This window comes from Eulemur rufifrons, chromosome 5 (assembly GCF_041146395.1).
Source record: "Eulemur rufifrons isolate Redbay chromosome 5, OSU_ERuf_1, whole genome shotgun sequence".
In the NCBI taxonomy this organism is placed as follows: domain Eukaryota; kingdom Metazoa; phylum Chordata; class Mammalia; order Primates; family Lemuridae; genus Eulemur; species Eulemur rufifrons.
Window position 1 is genome coordinate 11,023,185 of NC_090987.1, and position 18,236 is coordinate 11,041,420.

An 18,236-nucleotide genomic window follows, 5' to 3' on the forward strand; every position below is an offset into this window, starting at 1 on the left:
ATATATACCTTTTTCCTGGTTCTTGCTTTATCCATCCTGTTAAAGTGACCTACTATTAGTCCTGATTGAATTAGGTAAGAGAGCTTTTGCTCTGATAAGAACGTTTACTGTAAGTTTTGTGCTCCTTAGAGTTCCTGGTCATCTTTGCATTTGAGTTATCTTGACATTCAAAGGTATCAGGAAAGCAGAAGCATTTCTCAAGAAAACAATTCATCTTGGTTACTCACATCAATTCTGGCATATTCTGACCTTATCCTAGTTGCTAGCCTTTTAAAAACAGCTCTCATTTAATATTATGCCACATTAAAGTGAAAACTGCCAGTAAATGAGCTCCCTCACAAAGATAATTTAATCAGTGTTTTTGGGGAAAAAAAAATTTCATTAAGGAAAACAAAAATCAGTATAACTACTGCCTTGAAAATACATTTATAAATAAAAATTGTTCATAAACAAAGCTCCTATAAGTGATTTATAAATTCAATAGGTACTAAAAATATAGATATCATTTGTTTGAACCAAATCTCTATAGACATCAGAGGGCTGCAATCTAATGATTATGTAGTCTTGTTTTCTAGATACGGGGAAGGTACTGCCAAGATATAATTGTGAGTGACCTTTGGACTAGTAGTTAACAGTCTGATTTAGAGAACTAGGGGCACAGATTGAGAAGCTGAAGATGGCCATATATGGAGAGAAGCAGGAAGTCACTCTTCTCTGTTTCTACTCACTGTTGGACCTACCTTTTTCCTTAAGGATTGGAAACTTTGAGGTATTTAGTTCTATCAGATATTAATATTAGGAGTCACCTCTATCTCATTGGTGAATGATGGTCAAAAGGCCTTTGACAGTTAACAATGGCAGGACATTCATAGTCTCATAAGGAAGATTATTGCATTTTTAGATAGCTCAATTAAAAAGTTTTTCTTATAAACAAAATTGGCCTCTCTGTAAGTCTGTATCTTAGCTACACAGTGCGCCTGTCCTTCTACCTAACAACCTTTAAAATAATTATCAGATTAAATTTTCATCTCCAAGCCATCTCTTCTTCAGGTTAAACATTTCTAAATGTCTTCAAACTTTTCTGAAATATGACTTCTTGATTTACTATGTCAAATGTTATACACTATAGTTTCTCTAATGTCCCTATTAAAACAGGATGCCAGTGCTGAAAAGATGTTCTGATCAGCTCAGAGTGTAATGGAATAGCAGAAAGATTTGGACAATGTGATTTTATTAGTGGCCATTTCACCCTGTTGACTCAAGTACAAGTTCTGACTCATGTAGAAATAACACTTTTAGTACCTGAACAGGGACTATTGTTAAGATGGATGGTTCTTCCCCTTACTGTACTGGTATATAAAGACTTTGTACTGTATTTATTCTAGTAATATTCTGTGCATATCTAGACACACAATAATAATCCTCCTATATAGATTTCTATGCTCTTTGGAAACCCACTGCCTTTCCCACTTAGAAAATTTGGTTTTATAGAGCTAAAAATTTTGAACTTTTGACTTTCCCATTTTCCTTGAGGCATATTCCTTCGGAAACTCTCTGCTATATAAGATTATACAAAACATTTTGCTTAAATTTTAAACATCTCCTTTCACAAAGTCTAATAAATGTACCAGTGTTTTCTTTGAGATACAAACTCTGACATGCCATTATTACTTTCTTGCAAGGGTTCTGTCACTTCTCCATTACTCAAGAATTCTTCCTTGCTACTTCAGAATATCAGTTCCTCTTTTTGCTTCCTCTGTCTTCTCTAAGTTGAAAATGCCAACAAAATAAATCAAGAATAAGTTCTGCTTTTAGTGGAATTAAACTCATAGAAGACACGTGGAGAGTTGTGGTACAAAATTATTAAAATATGGTGTCTCTGTCCACTTTATAACCTATATTATAAAAACATGATCATCCATATGATTAAATCACTTCTATTATAGATTACTGAAAGGAAATTCTCAACTATGTGTCCATTTAAGTTTCAGTATTTTCAAAAAGATATGTAACTGTTTAACAGATAGCTTTACTTTTCTACTTTGTCTATTTGATTTATTCTGAACAAAAGTTATCTCCATTGGTACATTCCAATCAAGAATCCAATGTGAATGAATGTGAGTGATATTATAGAACATATTTATCTCATTAAAATTCTCTGATCATATTGTCTAGCATGTACTTTTGAATATTCAGCCTTATACTCTTTTTTCAATCTCTTATTTCCCCTTTCTTGAACTCTTCTGCCTTTTAATAAGAGAGCCTAGAAGTTGAAGTTCACTTTGCCTTATCTTTATCTTTACTTCCTTGTTTTATTTTACCAGGCATAGGATAGTAAACAGAACATTTAACAGGATAGCTAAAGTTCTTTGTTCCAGTCACAGTTTTGCTTTTAACTATAAAAAACAGAAGAAGCCACAGTGTCTGTAAGCCTTAGTTTAATCATTTACGACATAGTAGTTGACATGGGCCTACGTGATCTCTAAGTTTTCTCCCAGTTCTATAATCACTGGAGATGATTAGCTAAGTTGACCCTGTAATTTTCCAATGCGTGCTATCTCTTTAAGAGATATTCATAGTAGTCCACTGGATATTGATAGTTAAACATTCACTGAACAACCTAAATGCTAGGGCATATAGAAGTCTCAGCTGTAATTCATTCTGCCTTTCATTTCTTGCTCAATTATATAGGTGATTAACGTAAATAAAATTTCAGGTTATGAAACTCATCAATGTTTTCAAAACTATATAAGCACGGAGGATTTAAAATTATATTTTCACATTATGAGATGGCTATAATAAGGAGTGGGGCAAACCAAATTTTCAATTTTCTACAATCTTTATGTAAGTTGAAGAAAAAAAGTTCTATTCCATCTTTAACAACTAAGGTTCATTGTAAGATTGGTTATATAAATGTAGATATACTTTAATGAAGCAAGGATACAACAACAGGAAAGTGCACTGTAGGCTTCAAAAAGATGGGTAGCAATATCCAGTCTTTTAGAATCCACAATTTGTAAGTTGTTCACCAAAGCTAATTTATGCAAATGTGGTATAACAACTGAAAAAAGAAAAAAAAGGTTACATTTTTATCCAAAACATGTATACAAAACCCTGATACACTTTTTAAATCACTTATCATTTTAACTTATACAATTTCATTTTAATTGTGGATGATTTCAAAAGATTACCCACATCCTATGCTTGTTTTTTCTTACTAGGGAAGAAAGTATGTTTTTCAAAATAAAAAGTGATTTGGGAGAAACAGATTATAGCACTGTCGCTATTACCTAATTATGAGGATGTACACAGGTCATATGGCCTCGCTATAATTCAATTTCCCAATTGAAAAATGAAGGCAAATAAACAAATATAAACAACCTATTGCTTATGTTATTTATAAAAATAAAATATTACCATTAAATATAGTACACTTTTCTTTTTCAAATTATTTCACTTCTTTATAATACTATTCATAATACTATTTGTATTTTCTTCAGTTTCTCAAATAAATTCTTTTTTTTTTGGAGACAAGGTCTCATTCTGTCACCAGGCTAGAGTGCAATGGCATCATCATAGCTCATTCTGTAACCTCAAACTCCTTGTCTCGAATAATTCTCCTGCCTTGGCCTTCCCAGTTGCTGGGATTACAAGCACGCACCACTGTGCCTGGCTAAATTTTCTATTTTTTGTAGAGATGGGGGGTCTTGCTATGTTGCTCAGGCTGGTCTTGAATTCCTGGCCTCAAGCGATCCTCTTGCCAGCCTTGGATTCCCACGGTGCTAGGATTACAGGTGTGAGTCGCCATACCCAGCCTCAAATTCTTAGCAAAGACCAATATCAAACAGTACTGGTAGCTGAGTTTTTAAGTCATTCGATGAGTTTAATACCCTCAAAGAATAATGTAAAATTTTAACCTACTGCTAAATATAAGTGATGGCCCAAGAAACAATAATCAATTCAGTAGCAGTGAGCACTCCTTGCGCCTAAGATTGTGTTTTCTGAATATAATTTCCCACTAAAACCAGAGTTCTTTGAAGAAATGACTTCAGGGTCAGTGATTGTTAAATTGTTGATCACATAACCAATCACACAACCCCTTTCTAGTCTCTGCTTGGTTGGGAAACACAAAACAACCATTCATAAGCACAGACTGCTGACCTACTGTAGTGATTTCTTTCTTGTTTGCATTGAGTTTGTATATATAAAAGCTACAATCTTTTCCTGGAAAAACTCCTGCTTCCTAAATAAACTAAGGCTATATAATCACAACTTCCACGCTTAACTTAGTAAATGACAAAAATACCCACAAAAACTTAGAATAATAATGGCCATATTTAGGGGGCTTTTTGACTTGTCAAAATTAATGATATACTTCAGAGGAGGTCTAGAAAAAATTAGGAGACCAAAACTCCAGACATGCAGTTGTCAGCTTCATTAATCAGCATGCTGATGCCTCAACAAAATAGTGACTCTAAGATGGTCTCTCTCAAAAACTCTCTAGTTCATTTCTGGCCAAACCTTCTGAAACTTATCTTCCTCGAGCTTTATCTATTTATGCATGGCCCCTTTATTCCTTCTGCTCCTGAGTTCTCTGACCTTTCCTCAATGTTTTTCCTAGAAACACAACAATCACACTGTACAAAATCCCCTTAAAATTGCTTGACTAGAAAATAATTCTACAGAAGTTAATGTAAACTCTAGTCTAGCAGCAGTTAAAGGGTATAATTAAGGATCCTCCTAATTCTCAGGAAGACAAGATAGAAATTTACTACAGAATTCAAGATTTCGCTACATATGTATCATCCTGGCTCCCATATTTGTATTAACTAATTCGCTTAATTGTAAACACCTCAGATGAAGAGAAATATTACAGTTAAAAGCAGTAGGAGATTAAAAACCAGGAGAAAATTTAGTAATAATAAGCTAGGTAGACATAATTCCTTTTTTTTTCGGGGGGGGGTAAAAGAGACGGGATCTCACTTTGTTACCCAGGCTGGGGTGCGGTAGCTATTCACAGATATAAACATAGCACACAATAGCCTCAAACTCCTGGGCTTAAGTGATGCTCCTGCCTCAGCCTCCTGAGTAGCTGGGACAACAGCCGCGTATGTCACTGCACCCAGCTTAGATGGGCATAATTCTAAAACTGACCTTGAGTAGTAAAGAAAAAAAGAAAATATTTAACATAATGTTACTGCAGAAGCCTTTTTCTTTGGGACAGACTAGACGAAGATTTAAAATTGCAAGTAAAATAAAGATAAATCAACAGGAAATTTTATGAAACTGTAAATTTCAGAAAACTGTCAAAAATATTCTGGGGTAGATCCAATAGTTGTAAAGGAAATCTTTTTAATAGATGGGCTCAGACCTGAAATATGAAACTTAGGGGGAAAAAAATCTGAAATGGAAAATTGCCACATTAGAAAATCTCCAATGTATGACCAAACATTTTCAAAGAGTCTTACAAAGTAAAATATTCCTAGCTGAAAACAAAAAATGACTGTATAGTGTTCCAGATAAAATAATTGGCCCTTGAAGTAAAATCAAGACCAAAAGGTGCTGTGATGATTAAGAACTGGGAAAGAGGCCAGGTGCGGTGCCTCAAGCCTATTATCCCAGCACTCTGAGAGGCTGAGGAGGGAGGATGGCTTGAGGCCAGGAGTTTGAGACCAGCCTGAGCAAGAGCAAGATCCTGTCTTTACAAAAAATAGAAAAATTAGCTGGGTGTGGTGGCACACGCCTGTAGTCCCAGCTATTTGGGAGGCTGAGGCAGGAGGATCACTGGAGCCCAGGAATTTGAGGTTGCAGTGAGCTATGATGACGCTACTACACTCTAGCTGGGTGACAGAGCAAGACTCTGTCTCTAAAAAAAAAAAAAAAAAAAAAGAGCCGGTAAACAACAAGGGGCCCCACTGAAAGAATTAATGTCTTATATTTGCTAAGTGATACAGGGGCAAATATCTAAGTATACAAAATGTCACTCCAAGAGAGACATTACCACCCAGAAATTCTCTGTCCTTCCTTTCAACTCCCAAAGTTAATTGTCTATAAATATAGATGGATAACAATATAGCATTCTTTTGGATACAGGTTCTACTTTACCATTTATTTTATTAATATAGGACATTAAATTCCTCAGAGTAAAGCTCTAAAGCAAAGAGAAGCTACTTGACTAGGAAACAAATACCAAAGGAAAAAAAAGACTGATTTTTGTCTTAAAAAAAAGTCTAGTTGTGACAAAATGTGAAAGATGACATAAGACATACGGTTTTATAGTAAGTTGTAGGAGGCTTCAGGGATAGTGGTTTACTAGACCTATTCAAGCAGTGTGGATTCTCTAACCTAAATTTTTTTCCCAAGCCAACCTTTAACTATTATTTTGAGACCATTATGAGAAGAAAATTCCTTTCTTCTTCTTATGCTACTCCTATAAATTTAATAGGTAGGTATCTACTCTATATTTTTAGATATTTAAAAAATTCTAGAGACATTAAGATACTGATACATTTGATTTGAGAAATAACTATAGTCTCAGAATCACTGTGGACAAAATACTCTAAAGATATAACAAAATAATTGGAGCAGAGCCTATAAGAATCCAGACTGATTCTTCCCAGATTATCATAAATCTTTCTTTTGAATGTACATAAAAAGGTTAGATCATGTTCTAGGGAGGTTTTAACTCAACACATGGCACACACCAAAAGACCCATTGCCTATTTAATCTATCCCTTAATCCAGGAGCCAAGAAGTTATTCTCCTTGCCTCAGAGCATATAGTCTCAACAAAGTCAAGGCATCTTCAGAGCAGCTACTGGGATTACCTATAAATTTGATGTTGCAACATGTGGAATTACCCCATTGCTAACTAAAATATGGAAATAACTTTTTGTTGTTAGTTGGTTAATTAATTATAAATACATTTACCCAGTGAAAAAGAATCACATGACTGTTCCTGCAGCTTGATCAGTGTCTATGCCCTCAACAGATCTTTTGGACACTGCGGTACAAATCCTGACTTAATCTTTTTTTTTTTTTTTGATGACTCTTATAAAAATAGTAAGAGACAATACCAACCTGGATATTCAATAATTAGCCTGTTAAAGAATCTGATTTTGTACTAGAAATCAAACTGCCTGAAGTGTCCCATCTTGTGGCCCTCCCTAGAGATTGTCAAATTGCTAAAAATAAAAGGGCTAAATTATAGCAGTGACATGACATTTGGAGTAATAATTTTGGGGTGCTTTGATGATACCCAAAGAATTATTGTCATAAAGGTTGAGGCAGTAAAAGAGATACTGTAGAAACCAGAAAATATTTAGCAGATAATCATGCAGATTGTTTAACAGATCAACAAACCATGAATTAAAACAAGTGATGTGTCATGTTGAGTGGTATTCTAAGTGGAAGAAATGCATATTTTTCCTAAGAATATGTCTAGAAACACACAAAAATTTCCATAAAAATAAAAAAGAAACTCTTAAGTAAAAGGCAGCACAACATTTTGCAATTAACAGTTATGAAATGTTTCTAAAATAACTTGAAATTAAGTTTATGAGTTCATTTCTTACAATAATCAGTACATAGTATAAGAAATCACCCACTAATAGCAATACTGATCAATTCATAATAACTAACTTGTTTTACATTCAACTTTCAGTTTATGAAAGATGCACAGAAAGGCTTTAACACATGACAAATCCTCAGAGAGGTTTCTGGCTTTGATTTTACATTATAATTCAGAGAAAAAGGAAGAAAAATGCAACTTACACTCATCTCGGAACCTGGGTTCTGCATTAGGCCCAACTCTACCAAATGTTTTTATAATCTCTGTATGCAAAGAATGTTGGTCTTGATATTGAGGATCTTCCAGGAAAGAAGCCAACTGCATTTTCACTCTTTCCAGCAACTTCAAATTGGATAATGTACAGTCATTTTATAGAATATTAAAAACTGGGTAGCGTTGTTAAAGTGAAAGATACACATTAAACATGGCTTGTAGCAGTGGATTCAAACAATTAATATCCCCATGATGGTAGAAATTTGGAATTAAATAGTTATTTAATTTTTTGGCTCAGAAAAGGTTTCACATTTTCGTTTATGCTTGTTAATTCTTAAATGTTTTTTTAAAATACAAATATTCCCTGACAAATTGTTAAAAACAAAAGAAAAAAACCCCTACCATATTTAGGGAAAAATAGATGTTTATGATTATTTCATATCTAAATTATAATTCTTAAATCACAGTGTTAAGATACCCAATTATTCACCTTCTGAAAGCAATGAGTCATTAATGACTTATATCTTACTCACATTTCCCTAAAAGACATTCTTATTTTAGGATTTAAGAACATGTTGAAATTCTGCCAAGACTGCAAGCTTTGCAAAATGATGTGCTTTTTTTCTGTTGCTTCACCAGTGAAATATATAAGTGAAAAAAAGGGAAAATGTTCTTTCTATAACTAACAAAATGGTTTAATTTTTGTTATAAAAAATCTATAAAGGAATTTTATTAACATTTTTGTTTTTTTGGTAAAATAGGTTTTCCATTTAAGTGACTAGGTAATATGTCCATAAATAATTTATTTTCTAATCTACAGGGTTTTTTATTTGTTTATGGACATATCCAACATAATAACAAAGAATACAATTCTGATACTAATTTTGAGATGTGTCTTATAGTTAATGATGCAGATAGAAGCTAAAAAATTTGAAATGAAATCACAGTTGCAAAATTAAAATGTACCTTCAGGGAGAATAACCTTGGTTATCTCCTAAAACAAGCAAGACAGAGGGTTTGCACAGTAATATACTCTGTAACAAGATGATACCAGTCCACTAAATGCCTTTACAACTTGGTATCAATGACACAATTATCACAATACAGGTACTTTCTCACCTTCATTTGTAAAACTAAGATGGATTTGTGTTCCTAGTGTTATCTAGCAAAATATTCTTCAAATCTGTGCACACTGGCAATCAAGAATTTATGTAGATTGGCCATAAGTCTACTGAATAATAGAAGACCTTGAAACTAGACCTGATTTGAAGGATTATTCAAAACTGCAATATGTAACGAGGCTTAAAATAGAACATCTAAGCACTGGCTTACACTTAATTTTCTAATTGAGAAAAAAAACTAGAGTTTCTTTAGGATATGGAAATCTATGTTGGTTAGGCTACCATGTTTTCAAACAGTGAGATCTTTCTCTGGCCCATAACTAACTACAAAACAAATGAAAGGTATGATGCTTCCTAACACCTGCTACCAGGTACATGTATAGTAATGCATCATCATCACCTCAATAGTACACAGGTATAAATAAATTTCAATTATTTCCTACCTCTCTTTGAATTACTGTTTCCATGATAGTGCCAAAGGCTGGAATTGTGGCGATCCTGACAGAGCTGTTAGAATTAAAAAAGAAAGAAACTGAAACTTTGAGATTAAAAATGAGTATTATTAAAATGCATATCAAAGTAAGTACAAGGTAAATATACTGTATTAGTCTCTAGCAATGACAAAGTAAATTAAAAAAAAAGCAGACCAAGAAGAATGCTCAAAAAGACAGACAGGATAACTTAAGGTCGCAGTCTGTGAAACTCACAATTCAGGATCACTGGACAAGGTAACAAGGGCCGGAGCAACCCGCTTGTCAACTAACGCTTCACTCATGCCTCGAAGAGTCAGCTGTAAACCAGTCAACATGCAATAAAAAATGGTTTGGTAAACTGGAATGAGAACTGGGTTAGCTGTGACTGAGGATGGGCAGGCAGACTCATTGGCCTTTCTTGGTTTAGTCATCCACACGAGACATTAAAATGTTAAGCCTTTGGTTCATGCTATTAACGCTTACTGGTAACAACCTGTTAGTGAGATTAGCAGAGCATCCTTTCTTGGCTTGAAAGAAATAGTCCATCAGCCTGTTTTAGGTTTTGGAAATGTTTATTTAGCAGTGATACTATTAATACTAATATTTATTTAATACATGGCCTCCAAATTAGGCTTTCTGTGAAGATTGATTTAAAAAAAACACGATATATAAATAGTAATACAATAAAGTTTAAAATCAAATAAGCATAACCCAATTTTATTTTTTTAAAGAGTCTTCAATAAATTTAAAAGCTGATGGCTATTTCTTGACTGGCACATTTTGAAAGGGATGCTGAATGTAAAAGGCAGGGACGACACTTACATTTCAGGGTCACTGGAGAGAGTAATGAGAGCAGGAACAACCCTCTGAGCTACCAGAGTTTCATTCACCCCCTTCACCAACAGCTGATTGGTCAGCGTAGGGGGTATTCACAGGTGATGCACGGAAAGAGCAAACACAGTGCGCCACGGGAAGAAGAAAGGAACAACCAAGAGAAAGAGAGTAAACACAAAAGCAAAACCAAAATTAGAAGCTAAGCAAATATTGCTACTAGAGTGCTTTACAAAGGCAGAGAATGCTTAGGAGGAAAATAAAGCTTAAATAGCCTAGCAGTTCACAAAAACAGATTTTGTTACCAATTCAATGGCAGTTTGTACTTTTGGTCAAATAGTCTATGCAATTTCAATGTCAATTAAAATGCAACTTAAAAGAAAACTTTACTTTTAAAAAAAAAGAAGACACATGTTGGGTTCTATGGTTAAAATACTCAAATGTGATGTAGTTTTATTATGACCAACGAGGTACAAACTGGGCTGTTTTTAAACCAAACTCAAATGGCTAGCAGCCACTGCTAAACCACTTATTATATTGTTCTATAGCAAGTAAATTTAAAAACCACACAGGAAAACTTCCAACTTTCTAAATCATATAGCTTTCTTTTTGAAGTACAGAGATCTAATGCAGCCTACTGGAAAGTGTTACACTTGGGAATCAGATCTGGGTTCAGATTCCAGTTCTCCACTTATTATCCATGTGGTCTTAGATATATAATCTCTTAACTCAGTTTTCTCATCTGAAAATGGTGATACTATCATCTACCTCAAAGGACTGTTGTGCTATTGATTTGCATACAACGTGTCTAAATACTATGCCTGACAAAGAGTAGACACTCAAGAAATGAGAGTTTATTCTGACTGCCCCAAGAATATATGATTTGTGATACATTTGGAAAAAGAAATTATTTAATTAAAAAAACTTTTTGGTGGTTAACATCTAAACAGTTCTTTGTTTTACATTTCTCTATAAGCTCAAATAAACTTTAAAATAAAAATGATGAGTAGAATTAGATCTCTATAATCTAATCATAAAAACAATTCATTTAGTGGCCAATGCTAAATTGCAAAACAGGAGGGTAATATTGAATGGTATGCATTTTGTTTTATATGTATTACTGAATTTTATGAGTTCAATAGAGATGTGCAACCCTCTTCTCAATTTCAGAATGTAAGCACGTATTCATCCTAAATGCTTACCAATATGTTCGCCTAGTAATTAGAACTAGTCCTCACAGAAGATCAAAGATGCCATGGATGTTTTATTAACAAAAATTTACCATTGTGGGCTTATGTTAAGGCATTCCTCCTATACAACTCATCAGAGAGAGCACAGCTCACTGTATGTGAAGATTCTTAATTTTGCAATAAATCATTACCATTTACCAATGGATTCATTTTAGAATCTAATTCAATATTCTGAAATAATTAAAAAAAAAAAACCCACAAATAATTAGGCAGGAATAAGATAACAAAGAACTTTTGTTATTTCCTTAAACATTACAGATGTCAGGAAGAAAGAAACAGGACAAGGAAGTTCAAATATTGTTAAAATTTTCTTCTCTGTACCATTTTGTAAATAAGATAGCTTAGATTTGAATCAGTAAAGTGTATATTGAAATGCCTGCTATCTTGCACCTGCCAAAAGCATTAAAAAAGAGGATAATCTAGGGGACAAGTTAATTTTTCATTGCTCTGGGGTTTTTAATTTCAATTTCTTTATTAAGCTAGACAATCAGAAAGTAAATTTAAGAGCTTATCAATTATTACATACAAAATAATATATCATTTGATCTTTACACTTGATAAGTACAAATATAATATTATCATTATTTTAACAGATGAAGAAACTGAGGCTTAAAGAAGTTAAGTAACATGTCCAGGGTTTTAAAGCCTAAGTAGTGGAGCTAGAAAATGAACTTGGTCTCATCTGACTTATAGAGTCATGCCTTCTTTGAGTTGTGGTCTAATGTTACATGCTCAATTTCCTTATGATTGATATAAAAAATAGTTATTTGAAGTTCTCTTCTGCATCTTTTGGGAAATTTATCATGTCACACTAGGACAAATCCCCTTATAAAATAATATCATTAATTTGCTACTTCAAAATGTAATATGGCTTCTTATTTAACAATGAGAATAATATGATTGATTGGGTGCCCCCCTTTTTGTCCTGCCATCTAAAAACTAAGCTAAATTTAATATTCAATTTCTCAAGTATCTTATATTAGGTTCCTAGTAAATGCATTCTTCACTTTAAAAAGCAAGAACGGTTTCTGGTCTTGCTTTTTTAAAAAAGAATTTATTTTAAGTGTCCTGCTTTCTATGTTTTTATTTTGAATTAACTCATTTTTAGGGGAAGTAGGCATAATTCTAAATTACAAAGCATTGGTATCAAAAGAAATCTTATGAATAATATTTATTCTTTCAATACAATTTTGTTCAAAATAAGGATCATTGACAAAAAAGGAAATTTAATTTCTTCTACTGATAACTTTTTTGACATGCTCAGTGAAATTTTTACCATAAATGAATTTGAAAAATATTGAAAGTCTCTCCAACTAGACTCGGCAGTTCATAATCAACCTGAGAGAACACTGAAAACTGCTTAAGCATAGGGATAGCTTCCAGACCAGCACTGACAGCAAACACAGAAACCAAAACCAGACAAAAGCCACATAAGAAATAAGGCAGAAAACCAAAACAAATAAAAAAACCACAAAACAAATAAAAAAGGAGGATGCCTCATTTTATTTACTTAAATTATTTTCACTTATTAAGGTATGCTTTACCAGTGGATGCATAGATTTTAGAGACAAAGGGAAGAAATAGCTTTTACGGTCTTAGAATAAAATCCTATGAAGAGAGCATATTAAAGAAATAGCTCTTCATTTAAAATGACATTTTTTTACTTTTGTAGGGAAGGACAGGAGAATGATTCTTCTTTCATTGTAATGACCCTTTTTCAGCATACTGAATAATCAAATTATTTATAACCAGAAGGAACTTGACTAGACGTAAAACCAAACTGTTACTTTGGCATTCACCTTGACAAAGGACCTATTACAGCTTTTTTGATCACATATGTATAATAACTGAGGGAACATGGAAAAGGATTTTCAACTTCCTGACAACAATGGAATTTTCTTTAGAGTCCACAAATCTAATTTATATATTTAAAAATCTTAGAAGGCATATATTTTAAATACATTAGTGCCCTTTCATTCCAATTGCAATTTATCTTAAATTGTGGAGTAATTTTGAAATTTCAGGAAGATTTGAATTCTTATAAATGCTTTAATGCACTGTAAGAATCACATGCATATTAGGGACAATTTTAGTTAAGTATATGTTCCCTATACTATTATATTATTTTGTGAAATAATACCATGGATTAAAAAAAAATGACAATATTAGTTACTATTTATTATAAGCATTATTATGTTCCAGACACTGTTTTATGGGCTTCACAAGCATTAATTCATTTAACATTAACAAAAATCCTTTGAGATGGATACTTTTTATTATCAAATACACTTTGTAGATGAGGAAACTAAGGCACAGAGAAGTTCAAACTTGCCCAAATAATTTACAAAGTCACTAGGTCGCAGAGATGGAAACTGAACCCAGACAGCCTTAGCTCTGTGGCAAGACTCTAAATTAACAAGAAACAGAAAACCAATTTTATTGCTCAAATAAAGTTCTAAAAATATTTCTATGTAGAAAATATACTAGGCTATGACATAATTTGCTATGGGATGGGTACAAAAGATAAATATTTTAATTTTCATACTTGGGTAAGTGGCAATTAAAAAAAGTCTAGGTAAATTATATGAACAGTCTCTTTCCTTTTATAAGTCTATAGACACTTAATGTATTTGGATGCTATTCTACATATGATATGTGAGAGAACCAGTGAAGTGGGAGTAATCAACAAAATAAATATTTCCATAATTACAATTGATTTTCTGATAGTACTGATGAATCCAACTACATTTTGTAACTTGAAAAATACCTCATGTAGTTTTATTTTAGTAGTCATTTACCTTAGTAAATAGAAAAGTACAGTCAGAAAGATTTATGTAGGAGAGTGATTAAAAGGAGATTTAAAAGAGAATTTGGAGATAGTGCTGATAATAAAAATAACATTCAAGGAACCAGTAAGGCTAGAAAACATTCTTAAATATGTCAAAGCTAAATTTCTGCCCCATCACACAGTACACAACTATACACTGTTCAGTGTCATAAAATATATATCAACATAATATGGTATGCAAAGCCTATAAAAAAACAAAAATAGTCCCTTCTCCCTCTTCTAAAAAATCATACAGTTGGAACAAACAGAAGCATTTGTTTACATACCTCAAACATTCTAGCAGCAGTACACCTCACAAGTGCTGAAGTGTGGACAACACCATACCACAAAACCGTTAACAGTAACTCATGGTATGCTGGATTTGCTCTAGAAGAAAAAAATCAATGTTAAAATTGAGAGCCACAGTGCCTTACTGGTATACTGAAAAACTATATTTAAAGGGATAAAATGAATGATAAAAAATATTGACAGAACACATGAAATTACTTTGTATGGTTAAACAGGTCACAGCTAGGATTCTTTGAAAGTCTATGGACACTTAATGTATAAAGTTACTTAAGGAAGTAACCTTATATAACACAAACTTTTAGCATATTCAGAAGTCACACTTTTAGCTTCTCTAAGCATTTGCAGTTGTGACAGAAATGTTTATTCTTTTTAATAGCATGCAAGTTAACATTATAAAGAAAGAAACATAAAATTTATGAGGAAAAAAAGACCACTGGACTAAGAGTCAGATGGGTAAGTTACAACTTCTGTGGCTCTTAGTTTCTACATTTATAAAAACTGAGGAAGCAGTACATGTCCTATTTATGTCATACGGCTGATATAGGATCAAATAAGGTCAACTCAAACCATCTATACGGGAGGGTATTTTTGGACGTAAAGCCTATCCAGATCTAAGGTGATATTATTAATAAATTCATGAGCCTGTTTTCAGTAAAGACTGAGCTAAAACTACTTTAGCAGCCAGATGCTGTGGTTTTATGTAGGACTAAGCAAATCAAATAGAAAGAAAAAGGAGCCTGACGAGCTGGCTTTCCCTGGAAGCTCCTTTTTCAGTTCTGGTAAACTAACTTTTCTTCAAATCTGTACTTGATTTTATTTCTCCAACTGCTTCAGAGAAAACATATGTCTGCACCCTTTCCCCCATTTTTAAAAATTAAAATGTATTGATTATAAAATATTAAGAATGTACAAATAAGCAAAACCAAAAACAAGCCAAAAAACAAAAAAACTTAAGTCTCAAAACCGAAAGAATAGGTGTGTATGGCAATCCTTTTAGACTTAAAATATGTACTCTGTAAATCCAATTTAGAGACTTTGCAATATACTGCCTTTTAAAAAACTATAAGCTGTTATTTTTTTACCCCAGTTCCACAAAAGAAGCCTTCAGGCTATCAAGAGGAGCATGAGATAATGAAAGCAGGGTCATTACATCTTCTAAGAATCCAACTAGCAGTTTTCTGTCTTCTTCCTACAGAGGAAAAATACTGATAATGAATTTCCAAATAATCAAGTAGAACTAAATACCATAACTACCTATCTACAATTAGAAATGTTACCAAATAAGGGGAAAATATCCTAATTTGGAAGCCATTTTAATTAAAGATACTTATTAAGCATTATCTATGATCGGAATGATATGAAGACAAAGATTATCTCTATTCTTTGATTTAGACTTGTGCTGTCCAATATGGTAGCCACTAGCCACATATGATTATTTATAGTTAAATTTAAATAAAAAATTATGTAAAATGAAAGATTCAGTTTCTTAGCTGCACTAGCTACAATTCAAAGACTTCATGGTCATATGTGGCTAGTGCCTATCTTATCAGACAACTCAGATACAGATTATTTCTATCACTGCAGAAAGTTTTACCCGATGATCTTAATTTAGAACAATAAAATGTATAATCTTTTATTAAAATTTACTTTACGAATTTTATTTCCAATGAATTTTGGTTCTATGTAGGTAAATACAAATTACTAAAACAGTAATCCTCTTAATAGTATAAAAGTGATTTCCAAGAAATTATTTTTACAATATCCTAGTGGTGAAAAACCACACACTTGGTAAAATACAGACTATTGTGTTCTTTCAAGAAATAGTTGTACTCCTTGATTAAAAAAAATCTGTATTTTTCAAACTTTCTTCAATGAACCATTATTATTTTCATAATCAGAAAATAGTTCTTTCTTTTTAAATAGCACTCTTAAGTATGCTAGAAAAAGCAAACCTGTTAAAAATAAATTAGTAGAGTTAAAAAAATAACTGTCTGTGTTCAATTAATCTGAATCTATAAGGCAAGGGAATCTGACATTCCATCAGGAAATAAATATATAATAAATTAAACTCAAGTTGTCAGTAGGAACATAGGAGGTCAATAATAAATAGCTTTTGAATGTATCAGTAGATCCACAAGAAAGACTAGATTACCACCTGCCTTTTTATCCTACATAGTCAGAGTAGTTTAGAATGAGAAAGAGAAAAAGGATTGACAAAAGCAATGGTTAACCTGAAAAAAGGATGATTATAGCAGTTTTAAGACATGGCAGTTTACTTAGTCTACTTAGTAAAAAGGCATAGACACTGCTAAAACAGCATCAGGACAATGCTGGAAAAGAGACTTCACCCATTTGTTACCTACTATGTCAAACATAAAGCAGATATAACATTGGGAAATGAATTGGAAATCTGGAAAAAAAAAACAACTAAGAGTGAAATAAGAGCTATAAAATAGACTTCTAAATGAGCATGAATTCTTTTGATTTTTGAAAATTTACTATTAATATAATCGTATTCCTCATTTTTGAAATCTTAAAAACAAGTAATACTGCTTGTGTATTTGATTTAAGATAGTTTTTGTTCACTAAAGCAAATAGGACTGTGATTTATCCTAACGAAACTTTTTGTTTCATGAGAGAAATATTAACCGTTGGTATGTGCTTCCTAAAATGAGAAACACTGGCAACCTGTGATTGCTACCTCAAGGTACTAAACATTTTGTAACAAGCTGAAATGTTTTTATCTCTTTAGAGATATGAATAACATATTTAGACTTCATAGTGACTCAAAAGACATGTCCTTATTCCTTTATTCAACAGATAAAGGCCTACTATGAGCCACGCCTTGTACTTAGTACTTTGTTATGCTTTAAAATGCTATTTATGGTCAAAATACAAATACCAACAAAACATTGGAAGGCTAAAAAAGAGAGAAATATTGACTTAACACTTATGCTGGAACAGATTCCAAAATTAAAAAGAGGAGAATGGTATGCATACTATTGTGTCTGGCACTGTGTTAGTGCTTAATATCCTTGATCTCCATGAATTTAAGAACAATAGAGACAATCTATTAATGTACATGACTTGAAATATCTTACACACAGAACAGTAGCCATATTACAAGGTAGTCTTAGAAACTAGTGTAGAAAAGTAAAATTTAAAAGAATACTGTGCTACTTTAACAGAATTGGAACTTCTACTGCAAAGTAATATATTATACTGTAGAATTATATTTTAACACTATAAGATGATTCAAATTTGTTTTGAAAGAAGAGTGCAGTAAATATGAATTGCTGTACTTTGAATTCAAAGAGCAAAAGAAAGAAGTTAGGTATTAGCAGGCAAAAATTCAGGAAACCATTGGAAAAAGGTGTTCCTTCTTCATTCTCACATTCTAATTTGTAAAAATGCTTTATCTTGAGTTTGTATTTCCACTTTACTGGCGAAACTGCCTCATACTTAAAAATTACTAGTATGCCTTGAGACACATCATATATTTTATTTAAAACAATGTTAAGTAGAGTGTGGTAGTCTGTTACATTGGAGGCGACCAATGAACCACACTTGCTGGTTCACACCCTAGCTTAGTTCCCTTCTCTTGAATCTGGGCTGGGTCTGGGACTTACTTAACTAAAAGACT

The 18,236-nt window shown here is 32.6% G+C and overlaps 1 protein-coding gene across 5 annotated transcripts in view; it reads right to left on the bottom strand.

Moving 5' to 3' along the window:
- Positions 1-18,236, bottom strand: part of RELCH (RAB11 binding and LisH domain, coiled-coil and HEAT repeat containing) — a 103,235-nt gene that overhangs the window by 9,216 nt on the left and 75,783 nt on the right. For 4 of the 5 annotated variants that reach the window (XM_069467925.1, XM_069467921.1, XM_069467922.1 and 1 more), the window contains 6 exons: positions 15,676-15,782; positions 14,572-14,671; positions 10,199-10,281; positions 9,347-9,410; positions 7,773-7,911; positions 2,945-3,061 (listed from right to left, as the gene is read on the bottom strand). In XM_069467925.1, the coding sequence (XP_069324026.1) occupies positions 2,945-3,061; positions 7,773-7,911; positions 9,347-9,410; positions 10,199-10,281; positions 14,572-14,671; positions 15,676-15,782 (610 nt within the window). Of the gene's footprint in view, positions 1-2,944; positions 3,062-7,772; positions 7,912-9,346; positions 9,411-9,610; positions 9,694-10,198; positions 10,282-14,571; positions 14,672-15,675; positions 15,783-18,236 lie in introns of all 5 variants that reach the window. The other variant, XM_069467923.1, reaches the window with a different exon arrangement.